This window comes from Salarias fasciatus, chromosome 14 (assembly GCF_902148845.1).
Source record: "Salarias fasciatus chromosome 14, fSalaFa1.1, whole genome shotgun sequence".
NCBI classification, from domain to species: Eukaryota; Metazoa; Chordata; class Actinopteri; order Blenniiformes; family Blenniidae; genus Salarias; species Salarias fasciatus.
The window spans coordinates 12367323-12381888 of NC_043758.1; the positions used below are offsets into that span (position 1 = coordinate 12367323).

At 41.4% G+C, this 14566-nt stretch overlaps 1 protein-coding gene across 5 annotated transcripts in view; it reads left to right on the plus strand.

Moving 5' to 3' along the window:
- The first annotated feature begins 662 nt into the window (after nt 1-662).
- The window catches only part of ppp1r37 (protein phosphatase 1, regulatory subunit 37), a 38625-nt gene continuing 24721 nt past the window's right edge, over nt 663-14566 (plus strand). For 2 of the 5 annotated variants that reach the window (XM_030108524.1, XM_030108525.1), the window contains exon 1: nt 663-2405. In XM_030108524.1, coding sequence (XP_029964384.1) covers nt 1652-2405 — 754 coding nt within the window. In that variant the 5' untranslated portion in view covers nt 663-1651. The remainder of the gene's footprint in view (nt 2406-14566) is intronic. The other 3 variants (XR_003932813.1, XM_030108522.1, XM_030108523.1) reach the window with 2 other exon arrangements.

Consider the following 14566-nt stretch of genomic DNA (forward strand, 5'->3'; position numbering starts at 1 on the left):
AACACTTGATATTAAACTTGAAATATATGTGCTTTCTCAAGTTTTTCTCAAATACAAATGACATATATTGTATTTGCTTTTAACTGAATTTGAACGGTAATGGAGGTATGTCTTTATTTGTAGCACTACTGGAACACAAGGCCATTCATCGCGCTTTACATGGAAATGATGGAAATACATTAAAACAAGGCCAAGGCTAAGAATCTTAATCTCAACAAATTAAGATTATGAAAATTCATTGAAACAAAATTGTTCAAAACAGCATAAAAATAAAAACAAAATTAAACCTTAAAATAATGGAATTAGTAAAATCTATTGTTTGCAGGAAAGTCAGAGTAGATAGATAATAGTGTTTTAAGGATCTGAAAACAAGTGTGTGTCAGTGTCAGCAGTCCTCAGGTGTTCACAAAGTTTGTTCCACAGGTTTGGAGCTTTTAAACCGAAAAGAAATGAAACTATAAATTAGCAGAGAGAAATTTTCCAAGTACTAAGTATTTCAATAAGTGCCAGAAAGGGGTTGATGTCGGTTTGGCACACTTTAGATCACAGGGGGCTCTCTGTAGCCCCCGAACTCAGATGTGTTGTGACGCCCCTGCTCCAAACCTTTAAAACGCCGTGGAACAGTGCGTCTGCTGAACGCAGCCTTTCGGTTGGATGACGTCATGACGCACGACGTGTGAACAACAAACAGTTGTTGGACTTCAACAAGCTAGCGAAGGTAACACCGGACTGAAAGCGCTCCCGCTGCCTTCTCCCGCAGAGAGGGGGACACCCAGGAGACCAGGGCGGTCTGAACATCTTCGTTTTTCCCTTTTAATAATTAGCGCTGCACGTAGCAGCACGTGTTGAGCCGGCACGGCTCCTCCGCGCTAATGTTAGCCACTGAAACATGCTCATTGCTCGGAGTGTGACGCCTGTTTTTTTCCCCAGCGCCGCTGGTCGAGGCTTGTGATGCACGACAGAGGTTGAGACGCGAGAGCCGCCGTCGGGACTCAGTTTTCTTGACACGGAAGAATGGACTTTGTCGCGCACAAGCGGACGGGCTCACATGAAGAAGCGGGCATGCGATTGCACACGGGCCTGGACGTCATTGTTGGACAACAAGTTTAGCAAGCTAGCAGCAGGCTTTAGCTCGCTTTAATTCATGCAGATGAATCGGTGTTGGTGTCGGGCACTAAGCTCACTGTGCTAGCGTAATGGAGGCACCCTGAGTGGACTTGTTTGTGTCGATTGATTATATCCCGATCCTCCAAAATACAATGTGCTGACGACCAAGGAGTGTTTTCAGCTTGCAGCAATATAGTGGGCAGAAGTTCTTAAAGTGGTTACCTGCACAGCTCGTAGTTGAGCGAAGTTCTCTGGTTTGGTGTATGAATTACTGTTGAAAGAGCATAGACTTCGTACAGCTGTCACATATTTATGCTATTGGTTTTTTTTTATGCACTTTATAGGGGATACACCAAAGTTATTTGCATATTCAAAAAAAAAAAAACATACAGAATATAATTATCGATTGCACTTCAATCCAGTTCAGTCACTAAAAGACCACAGTTTGTTTGTTGCTGTAAGACAAAGGACATATTCCCAGGTTGTGTCAGTATCTAAGCTAAGTGGTTCAGTCTAAGGCTTGAGTCTCACTGGAAATGAAAACATGAATATCGAGGAGCAGTGTCTAGATTTGTGCAATGTCAAAACTAAAAGCAATGTGGACGGTGATCACTACACTGCCAACAATACAGAAGGGATCACCCCCCGGATATCTGAGCTGATGACGGACAGTAACACGGAAAAGCAGAACATTGTTTCCACAGAGGCCTCTGAAACCTACCAGATGCCCCAGCTCACTGACAACCTCCAGACTGCCGAGGAGGATAACCATCCGGCGCAGGACACACTTGAAATTGATGAGGTCAATGGGAATAGAACAAGCAGTGCCTCAGATGCCCCAACTGTAGTCAATCCCACTGACTTGATCTTTTCTAATGATGACCAGCACAAAGACAATGTTGGGGAGGATAAAATGAAGGAAGCGTCTGCCAGTGATCCTGTAAAGATTGCAGGGGCAGAAGGGGACGATGGCGGGGACATGGACATAGGTGTGGATCTAAGCCTTGATGAAAGTGGGGTGTTGGAGGCTGAATCTTCAAATGTTAGCACAGTTTCTGACAATACTTTAGACTCGGAGTCCTCTCCTCAGGATGTGCTGGCTGCTTGTGAGGCAGAAAGCCAGTCGGACGAAAACCAAGTGATCAGCACAGAGGCTTCTGGCACCGACCAAGCTGGACTGTATCCCTCTATCCAGGAGGGGGACGATAAACACAAACCAAGCGGCAAAAGGGTGACATTTCCCTCGGATGACGATATCATCTCTGGAGCAGTGGAGCCCAAGGATCCCTGGAGACACGGTAATATTTTATGTCCCTGCATGCTTGTGTGAATGGTTTTCCATTTGTCTTTCCTGTCTCAACACGCCTTTCACCACAGTTTGTTAAAATCAATTCTCCTTATGTCTTTTGCATGTATCACACTTCATCCATTTCTAAATGAGTTGAAGTTGGGTATAAAATGTGCACTGCTGTATTTCTTGTGTAGCCTATATATGTAAATATTTTTTTGGTGTCAACATTGGTACCTGAGAGGTGTGTCCATGTGCTGGTATTTTAGCAGACTCCTCCTTTGTTTCCTTCTTCAAAAGCCTCAACTCCTTTACAGCTCAGGCTACAATCAGGTTAGTCCTCAGGCAGACGGCACCTGTGTTCCCACCCGTTTTTCAAACAGAAGTTCAAATAATCAAAAAAAAAAAAAAAAAACATTGTACTTTTGGAACCAACAACCTAAAGTGCAACTGCTCATCTGACTCCAGGCCCCGGCCTGTGCAGTATTGTGAGTGAATCCCACCACTCCTTGAGGTGTGCCTCTTAAACACAGTAGGTTCCTGTTTGTTAAACACGTCTGGAGAAGTTCAGGACACGACTTGGCCTGTACTGTGTTGACACAAGGAGATTAGTATTTAGGATACAATGAAAGTTTTCACCTTTTTTTTGTTGCTATCATGCACGCAATATCATCGTAAATGTATGAGTGCTTCACAAGTATTGTTACATTTGGCTGGGGGGGCTTTATAAATCCTCAATTGAAATATTTAGCATGGAAAAAACTTAAATTAGTCAAAGAATATACAGTATTTTGAGTACAAACATTGTGGCTGTTGTGTATGATTGGTGCTCGGCAATCTCTTTTCTGGAAGTGTGGTGAATTTTTAATGCCTGTTTCCATAGGTCATTAATAGTCATGCACAATAAATATTAATGTCAGTGAAGTATTTACTGACCATTTACTGTCTTTGCTTAATCGCCCCGAACTTCAACAAATTTGATTCTATAATCATCATGCAGTGCTGTATCGTTTATGCTGAATGTCTGTACTGCACTGACAAATGGAACAATCTTGAACAATGCCTCAAGGTTAAAGCTGTCATTTTTCACATATTTTACCAAGTATATATCAGTCTGCACCAATCACCAACTGGAAATATACTGGAACTTTAGACTTGTTACAAAAAATCTTTATTATTTACTCGGTTTCTGTTATTTGTGTTCTTGTTGGCGCAATTTAATTCTTTTCACGCAGCCGGTTCTTTTCTGTGGTGTTAATTTTTCGTGTTTCGTCCAGAGAAGGTGTGTTGTGTGTGTGTGTGTATCGTGCCTCTCTCCATGTAGCACGGACAGTGAACTCCAGTTAATGAACAGATCTACAGTTCTCATGTGAGCACTGGTGTTTCTTCACTGTACTGTGACGCCACAGCTGGCTGTTATCTGATAAAATAGCAGATTGCATTAGGTGTACCACTGACAGCCTTGCGGTCGTGGTGTGGATCCAAGACTTTTCCACTAATGGTTCTGGTTTGCCGTTTTCCTCTGACATGTATATAACCATAAAGTGAATGTAGGCCAGTCCGAGGAAAGGGTCAATGATGCGAGATGTATGGATGGGGGGAGGGCTCATTTGAGTTAGCACATCATAGGCAACAAGGTTAATATGCAAGAACAGGAGTGCTTAAGTCCTCCTCAAGTTCAGACTTCTACTTGCATTTGATCTGACTTCCACTTTACCACTACTCGAGTTCATTTATCTACACATGACCTCTCAAATTCCGTATTCTTTCAGTACATCTTTTCACCAGCGTCACACTTAATACTGCTTTTAACAGCACCTTTTCAGTGTGCATGCCTGGCCAGTCAGACGTAAATTATCTATAGCTGCTTTCCAGAGGGGCAAAGTCCGCTCCCGTTAGCCAGGTCTTCTCGTCCCCATGAAACTGATGCCCACAGTGTGTGTTTAGCCTATTTATCCACCATATTTATCTTGTAGTTTAAGTTCCAAAGGTCCAGCTTACTGTGCTATTGATAAATCAGGGGTGAGGTGATAACTGTGCAACTTAGGTTTTTAATTTTGGTAAATGATAACTTCAACAATATTTTATTATGACAGGTTGTGCTGATACAAAATTTTAATTTGCTACATGAAATTAAAGTGTTTCAATATTTGTGAGTACCAGTTTCTCTTGTATAAGTTCACTACGTTCTTCGTCGTCATTCATGACTTTAAAGAAGTTTCACTCTGCCCAGTTGAGACATTTTCTACATACTGATTTTATTTTGTCATTTTATATTTTCAAGCTTTCATATTCATTTGTATTCATTATATATTCTTTCATTCTTCCTCTGTTCTCATTGTTCACTTCTTTGTCCTCCAATTGAGACATTATTAGAAAACTTTTGAACGGGCTGTCAATCGTAACATTTCACTGCCACAGATTTTGTGCTGACTGTTGGAAGTGAAGTTAGAGTAGAAATACTCTGAAATAGCACATTACTTAGTTTAATGTAACTTAACATTAGTGCTCCAAAGTGCATCTAAGTGACAGAATATTTTGTGGTTTTATCTAAATTATTTACTTGAAAAATACAACCCATTGAAAACCTACATTTTGAAACCTTAACCATTTCATTTGTTAAAAATGACAGATTGCAAATATTTTTGTCATTGTTCAATAAGATAAGTCGATGATGATAAATGTTAACACAACTTACGGTTCTGTCAGTGAATGCAGTTTTTCAAATAAGTGTTTCTCTGTTTTTTTTTTTTTGTTTTTTTTTTAATATGGTACCATTATTCAGTGTTAACGATAAAGTTCTCCAGCACTGACCATTCAATCTGAATTATCTTGACTTAATCCTGCACGTGCTGTCAGTCTTGAGAACCATTTGAATCTCCGCCAATCCTCCTCAGGCTTCGTTAGCAGAGTGCACACCAGCACAATGCCGCTCCCATCCATCCAGAGCCTTTATCTTTAGATCGCGTGTCGGGTTCGTTGGGTTCCTGCATTACTTCGTCTGTCATAAACCTCACAGTGAAATGAGCCCCAGGCTTCTACCTTGCAAAGTGCAAGTTACCGCTGAGGGGAAAAATAAGTTGTCAGATTGGAATTGAAAACTTGCAAAGAAAGTGATGTCTGCTTCGCTGCTAGTAGAAGATGAGCTTCTGAAAGGAGACGGCTGCGTAAAATAAACACCTGTAGTACAGGAGGGACGACTCTCAGGGGACCAATTGCAGAATACTTGGGTTTAGTGTTTCCCTGTCTTCCCTGGTGCTCTCATTTTGCCCGCCCATCATATCAGCAAGTATACAATGTGTGAGGCTCAGATTAAAGAGAGAAGGGGAAAAAAATTTGGGCAAGCAGCCAGTTGAACCACCATTGTTAATAATCCACAACAAAACATATTTTTTTGGGACTTTAAAAAGTGCGAGGAAAACATGTAAAATATTAAAAAGTGGATTAGCTTGGAGTAGGCTAATTTACTCCCACATATTTTGCCTTCCTCATCAGACCTGGATGTTTTCTAGTTCTCAGGCAAATACTACATCATTTCCTGAAATTGTTGAACTTCCTAACATGCTGCGAAGCTGCTCCTCCTCCTCCAGGTCCAGCTTGGGCCTTATCTCAGTACTGTTTGTAACTTAAAAAGCTTTTAGTACGGCTAGAACTATGTGCTCTGCTTTATCAGTTGTCTCACTCTTTGCAAGCATTCGGCTACAGAGAATGTTTTCAATTATTTAGAAAGAACCGTCTTTTTTTCTTCTTCTTCTTTCAAATAAGGAACAGAAAGAGACTCCAATAAATATAAAGTAATTCTTGCAACTTGACTAGTGATTCAGCTTTGTACCCACCATTTATCTTTTTTCAGTAACACAATAGTGATGCCTCTTGATTAACACGGGTTTATTATGCAGCAGCTCCGCTTCATGTCGTCAGACCCGAAGCTCACTTGGCATCGGGTTGTTAGACTGTGACCTGCGAAATGCCATTCGTTGTGGCTGCAAGTTTTCTATGTTCACTACGGGCAAAGCATAGAAGTCGGTTCACTTTGCAAGTGCAGCTGATCAGTTTTCATTTTTTCTTTAACCCGGCAGAGGGAAAAAAAAAAACTCGGTTGAAGATATGTGATCAAAATATAAGATGTGAAACTTGTTTTTCAAATCAGCTGCTATGCCTGCGCTTGGGTGACGGATGTAAGCTGACAATAGAGCCATATGAAATCTGTGTTAACGGAATTGCGGAAATGACCAATAAAAACGGAATTGGAATAAAACGCGGAATATTGCAGAGTTGGCCCTAATCTGGCATGAAATTCAGTTTTCGTGAGAAAATGGAACCTTATAGTGCAAAGCGAACATGCCGGGGGGACCGCCCGAGCTGTTGCAACGTGTACGTCACTTAAACAATGCCCCTAACATGCTAATGCTAACACAACAACAACACAACGTCCAAGCGAGCTGCTCCCTCCCCTCTCACACATTCAAAAAAGTTACGAAACTCCACGCTAAGCGCAAAATACAGAGCAGAACAGTACACAGACTTTTATGCCTCAGGGGATAAGCTTTTTTGTAAATGCTGTCAACGTACCGTGGACTGGACTCGCAAAGACATGCGACGGTGGAGATTATTTACATTATTTACATTATTATTTATTATTTCTCTTTAAATTTAATTGAAAAGTATTTCTTTGTTGCAGCACTTTAAACATTAAATGGACTGTTATATCCTATTAAATTGTGCACATTTATTCATTTCCACTGACCAGACACTTTTTTATGGTAAAAATGAGCATTAAAAGCAAAATGCCAAATTCAGAAATATTAAAATGGGAAAAAACGGAATTTGGGGAAAAATAAAACGGAATTGGGGAAAAAAATTAAACGGATTTCATATACCTCTAGCTGACAATATTGATCAGCGAGAGACAGATGTCAGATCTTTGCCAACCTGTTATGCATGCCTGCCACACCGTTTCTTGTGAATTTCAAAAAGTATGGCGCCATGTGAGATTTTCTGTTTTAAACCACACCTTCAAGAAGTTTCTCCAACAAAACCAGTTCATCTGAAATGTGAAAGTCACCTGATTGATGACTGCGTTGTATATCGGCTTCCTTTCCTTCTGTTGGTTCTTGATGTGTCTCAGTGACTTTCACATGATTGTCAGTCTTGGAACAGGAATTCCTCTCTCTCCCTCTCCCTTACCTGCTCCTCTCACTCACGAGGAAGGGACAGATACCGTCTTCACTGTCTGCACGTTGCTCAATTCTGCCCCGCATAAAGAAGACAGCCCAGGAGACTGTTGCTTACTAATAATGTCGCTCTCCATCTGGTGTGGCAGATTTCTGTTTCTACGTGGGAGATTGTTTAAATGGGCTGCTCTGTTACCAACTGTTGATGGACAAGTTATGTCTTATTGCCAAAAGCTGAAATCCACATGTCCGTGCTGTAATGTCCAGCTGACTGATTGCAGTGACGTCCAAACCAACCTGAGGAAGTGAAGGTTCGTGTTGTGAAATGACCTGCCATTTACAAACTGGGATTGCGAGGGATGTGTGTGATTTGAGCGAAGCCAGAAGGTGTTGCATTTGCTTATTATTCTTCCTCAGTCTGCCATCTGTTAATTATTGATCTGCTCACAGCCACTTGGAATGAATTCATGAGTTTGTGCTTAGTCCCACTGCTGCCAAGTCTGGCCAGTTCTTGAGCCGCACCGTTAGAAGCCATTAATTTTTGGTGTATTTGCTGATGATTTTCCACTCTTGTACAAACCTGTGCTGTTATAGTAGCATTCAGACTATGCAAATAATATTAGATAATAGTTTAAACCTTCAGGATCTCTTGTGATAAGCAGGAGGCAGCTCCCAACTGAAAGTCAAACCTTTATCTTTATCTTTCTGTATCACCTGCCGCTCCTGCTGCTGTCTTGGCACGCAGATTTGTACAAGAACAGAGTGGTACTGCCACAGGCCTGTTTTTTTTTTGTTGTTTTTTTTTTTTTTTTTTTTTTTTTGCCCCACCTCTGACAATTGAGGCAGCCAGCTGTCATGTGTGAATGACGCTGCTGCCGCCATCCACAGCACAGCAGTGTGAAATGGCAGGGAACGGGACTGGAGCTTGGGGGAGAGTTGGGGGGGCTATTTTGAACATTGTCACCCACTTGTTAAGTAGGAGCTGGCATCACTTGTGTGTTCCACTCCCTGACAAGCGTCAACCAGCTCTGCAAGTTTGCCGAAGTGCTCCATATCTTGCATGTCTGTCGTCCTGTGACAATGTCACCTGTAAATGCATCAGCCACGTTTCTTCTGTATGCTGCTTTGTAATTGTGTGAACATAAAGTTTTGTATGAAAATCGTTTGCTTCCACACAAACATGAGTGTTTCTTCTCTCGGCTGCAACATGCAGATGATGTGTGCGACCAAACAAGCTGCTCTCAGGCCTGTTTTCCATCAACAGTGTAGCAGATCTAAAGGCTACTGAAAAGATTGGCCATATATCTGAAACCCTCTGGATTCAATTTGCTATTAGTCGAACACCTGGCGTCCATGCGTTTGCTTCTCTGCGTCTGATCTTCTCTGTTGGTGTAGACGTTTCTTTTATACAGCCGACTTCGAATAATTTTCTCCTGAAGCGTGTAACCTGTCAGTCCTGGTTTCCTGGGCGTCGCCTTTCGATGACGTTCGCATTTCAGCATAATGAATGACATTTAAATGATCAGCTGAGGGTGACTTACACAAAGCATTACCAACTTTTAGTAAAACTGGAATCTCATTTTCGTAGAATTGCCGGCCACTGCATAGCAGGTTCAGTTACGCTGAAGTGTCTTTTAGCCTGCATTTTTAGCATTGTAAGAAGAGCATTTACTCGGCCTAAGACACATTTTGGTTAATAATTCAAATTTGAACTAGGATTAATTATTTTAGATGTAATGTTGACATTCAAAATGAAGATTTAATATAAAACTTAAGAGTTACAGTTTGTCACAGTACGCACACGAAGACCCACATGATTTCCAATTCAAAATCTCTTAACTGGCACAAGAATAGTCATGGGGTTTTTGATGATGGATCCTAACAGCAGTTAAATGTTAAGCTTGTTAAGATAAGTCGCCCACAGTGAATTACTACATGGTAAGAGACAAAATATGTGGCGTGAGAGTCTTAGAGCCACAATGTGCTTTGATGTCTGTGGGAGGATTCATTCTCCCATATTGGAAAAAGATGTCAGATAGCATTGTTTAGTGGTTTACTATCGTGGGAATATGCGGACTGTCATTTTGGTGTAGTGCTGGTGTATTTGTTCCAACTAACCACAGCTCTTAGCAGTAGTCGCTGTGGAGTGAGGAGTGCTCTCGAAGCTTTCAGAAGATGTCAATCCATTCAGCACCCCCTCCTATATGACACGTGACTGTCGTCTTTTTGCCACTTTTAGGAACATTGTTTGGATGACCTTAAACAGACCAAAATTTTAGTTTTTATGCATGAAGACTACCTTTTTGAACCACACCCTTTCTTTAATTTGCTTCTTGCATACCTGAACATTACTCTGTTGAAGTCACAGCGATTCAGAAACTACAGATGCGCACAGACAAAGGCGTTTTCTTTTCTTCTAGTAGTAAACCTTCGTGATCATGATACTGTCTTCACCCTAAAGTCGGCACAGTGAACTTGTTTCTTTGCCAGTGACGCCAGTATGAGCCGACAAGTCAAAGGGAAGAAAAGCAAGACATGATATGGGTCAGTGCCTTTTCTAAGGCGTTTTCTCTCTGTGTGCCAGATCTCTCATGTGTCTGTCCGTCTCTGAACACCGACTGTTGCCTCTTCATCTGCACACATGCAAACACTTGTCTTTCCTTGTTTCCTTCTTGTTGCTGGAGTGAAGACAGAAAGCACAGCACCTGTAGATGGTATGTTTGCACTTTGCTTCATGTCGGCTATGGGGAAAAAAAAAAAGTGAAGAAGGCGGCGAAGCAGAGGAGGATAAACAGACCGAGACATGTATAAAAACTGGGTCACTCTTGACGCCTAAATTCAGACAGGATTACTCAGTTGTTCCCACAAATTCTTTATATCTTAAATGATTTTTTTTTGCAAAAATGGGCAACGAAGGCTGGTATTGAATTGAGTGTTCTGTTTGCCTGCAGTTACACAGAGCCCTCATAGGGTAGCTGCCTCTGCGCAGGTGTTTTCTCTTTCCAGCACACTGAAAGATGACAATCACATATGTAAAGAGGCCCTCGAGGTTTGGCTCCATCACCAAGTGGCTTTAAACAAACTCCATGAGAAAATAGTTCGGGCGGCTGCAGGCTCCTTTAGGTGTTTTTGAAGTCTCTCTTTTGAAAGTCTGAACAATGGAGGTGACATTTAAAACAAGCTGTCTGATGTTGGTCATCCTCCAGAAGCAGATGTCCAGGTGTAAATCGGTGTAGGTATTTTTTTTCTTTTTTTTTTTTAAAGCAATTTTGAAATTCCCCCACAAACGCCTTGCTTCACAACGGTCGCAGTCCTGCTTACACCCTCAGCTTTAACGTAGGCCATAACAACGCACCAGAGACTACACGCATCCGAGAGAGCGAGACAAGCACTTCTAATCCCACCACTAAGAGGAACAGCAGGAGCAATTCATCAGACATAACAAGCTAAATATACTTGCAGCAGGGTTGCTTTCTTAGCTTTGAACCTCGGTAAACACGGAGGAAAAATACCTGTCTGAAGTCTTCCCTCAACTAGCATTTCACACAAACTCCCACGACTGTGACAATGAAAAGCTGTATTTCATACAGATAATTGTCTTCCTCTGTTGAAGAACAGCTGCTCCAGGAAGGTGGAAACACTGAGGCGTTGAATTAGAATCTCTGACTTCACATCTTGTATGATATGTTTTCTAGAAAGCAAGCGCACACACACACACACCGTGGACCCTCCGTGGGTCGATTTGTCTTTTGTGGGTGGTGGAAGAGGTTTAGACTGCAGCAGTGTCATGATGTTGTGCAGCTACAAAGAAGAGAGAGATGTCTTGTATTTTTAGCTGTTGTATTGTGCATAACGATGCATTTTTGATTAGTTGCTGCATTTCACTTGGCAGGAGGCTTGCTCTGCAAAGTTAATCGGAGATTTAAAAGAACCCACACCAAAAGTGTCCCTTTGGCCCACTTTCTCCCAAACTAAGTTTGCCTGGAGTTACAAAACATATTTTAACCTTCAGAATGAAGATTACAGTTTAATTAGTTTTGCTTTGTAAATCTAAACCATGTTCCTTTTCTCTCATCTGAACTAAATTCAAGGACATTTGTTTTTAGCAGTTTCAGTCATTTGTCATTTAATTTGTCAAAACCTATGTAGCCACACTTCCCCTGAAAAAGAACAAACACTTGGTTGGAGATCTACTCTTATTTTATATTTTATTGGACATAAAGACCAAAGTTGGTTACTACTTATATAGCAGCCTGTTAAACCAGGACCATATGTTGTGGCTCGAACGTTCGCCCTGCAGCTCTGTTTCGTGAACGTACCGTGACATGTCGTTTGTCATCAATATGCAAAGGCAGAAAAATTGGAACGTTAAAGAAGCAGCATATGAGAAATGGGGCTCTAGTGGTTAAAAACAACAAATATAAAAATGAATAATGTATGAATAGATGTAAATGTTATGTCATTATACTAATATAAACCACATGTTTACAGGCCAGGGCTGTAAAAGCAGGCTTATGCTCCAAATTGAGTTATTAGTACAATAATCAACATTTGAAGCCAGAAGTGTTTAACCTAATGTGGTTGGCCACAATAAAAGGTTGGTTGAAAAGCCAGCAGTGTTGTTAAATTTGTGTTGCAGTGCTGTCGCTCCTGGAGGACACTTCTGCTGTTGGGCATAATGTACGAAACAGACTCCTTTGTGACCACACAGCTGCCCAGGCCCTTCTGGCATCTTCACCACTTACTGGTCCAGAAATCTCTGGAGTCAGGACGGAAAACTCTTGTTTAAAAAAAAAAAAAAAAAGGGTGCAGAATTGGATTGCATAAAACGGAAAAGTATTTCCCGCTGAGGGCAAAATGATTATTCCTCATGCTTCCTATAACCTCAGGTGTGCCGTTTTGAAACAGTTGCTTTAAAAACAATCTCATGTCTTACAGTTTGAGCAGTTAAGGCATGGCAGTGAGGTAGCAGGTTTTTTCTTTATAATTCAAGCTGTCAGTCAAAGCTTGACTGCAGGGAGCTGTCAGCACGGCCCTCTTCTCTGAACATATGCGTCTGGACTTGTTACAGCTCTGCCAGTTGTTCAGGTTAAGTAATTGATTTATAATTTACTTCAACTATACCTCCTCCTCCTCCTGCTGCTGCCTGTAGTTTACCCTCACCCCAAGATCCCCAACCAGCTGGCTGGGTGTAGCAACACCGCAACAACGGAGCTAATGGGAGCTGCTTCAACCACAACATGTTGACGAGGAAAGATTTGGAATGAAATGCAAACTACAAACTCAGTGATTTATTGATGTACTGTATGTGCTCATTTAATAAAAGATCAAAGCAACTGATTTGAATAATCTAAGTGTACTTGTAATTGCAGCTCTTAACTTGGTGAAATCAGATTTTTGTTTTTCTGGTGGATTTTTTTTTTTTTTTTGTCAAGCTTGACAACATCTGGCAACAGTTAAAGGGTTAAGACATGAACTTAGAGTATATTCCTTTGAGACATGTTGAGATGTTCTCCGTTGAAGGAGGATGACCTGCCAGTTTGGTTGTTCACAGAACACAGTGCAATACATGGGTGTTTTAAAATATGGACAACATTGCCATGTCACATCTTGCTCTGAGGAATAAATACTGAGAGACAGTCGGTGAGTCTAAACCTGGTTCTACTGTTCATCCATATAAAGATGTTATAAGGCTAAGCTTCCAACTCGATTATCCTGAGTAATTTTTCAGATCAATTATCCCACTGGGCTTAATGCATACATTTCCATTGGACTTCTGTTCAGTCTGTAGAAATCTTGACTTGGAAGAGTGTGCGAGTGTGTCCATTTGAGGGTTACAGATACCAAACGAGGCGTGAGAGCAGGAGCTGTTGTCTTGTCTTGGAACAGTGTCCAAACACTTTCAGTACAACGTCATGTGGATGAAATATTTGTGGTTTATCTTCATCTTGTTGTTCCTGGCATTTCGCAACATGTTTGGTCAGCTTACCAGTAAATCTGAACCTACAGGGTTGTAGTCAAAAGGAAAAAAAATGATCATTAATTCTCAGCCTTAAATCCAGAGCAGTGAGTTCTCCACTGGAAATCTGACTCAGCAGCAGGCTCTGCGCTGTTGTAACGCCGTCGTGCTCTTCTTCTGTTTGTTTGTTTTGCTCTCCAGCTCGGAGATGACAGCAGCCAGTGAGTTAGCGTTTGTGTGTTGTTGCTCTTGCGCTGTGGATGGTGGCCAGCAGTAAAAACAAGGAGAAAGAGGGCATGTTTCTTGACTGGTGTTTTTGCAGTGTTGGCTCAAACATGGCTCTATCTCCTTCTGTTTTCCCCGCACTGAAAATATCAAGGTAGCTAAATGTCATCCGCCTTCTCAGGAGATGAACTTTGCATCTGCGTTACCCGGCTTGTTTCCTCAGGCTGTCGTCTTCGATGACATTAGAGTATCTTTAAAAAAAAAAAAAAAAAAAAACAATGGAAAGGTTGGTTTTTATTGGGGTCTTTTTACGTCTTTTAGCTTTTCTTCCCGAATGGGTCAATACAAAGAGGTTTCAGTAAGTGGAGGGTTTATCAGATCAGCGTTGCGGTATGTGTCATGACACTTTAGCATCAGTTCAACTCACAAACTACCACTCCTTTGCCTGTAATATACACACTTAAGAAGAAGCACAGATTGTAACAACTCTGACTTATCAGTAACCTTCTGGTCTCAAACTCTTCACCCTCCCTCCATGCTTCTCCAACTTTCAGCATTTTTTTTTTTTTTTTTTTTTTTTACTTGTCTCCCAAATGTGTATGTGCTCATTTTCTCTGCATTTGGGTTGTATCGACTGTCGCTGCTATCCTCTCATATCTGTGCTTTGCGCTCAGAGGAGATATTCTGCATTTCATCAGCTCTTAACCTGGTTTTCAGAGATGTCGTTTGGAGCAGTCCCATCCCATCTTTTCCTCCCCCGTCTTGTGTGTACCTCCTGATTGCCACTCCCTCTGTACATGTACCAGCAACACT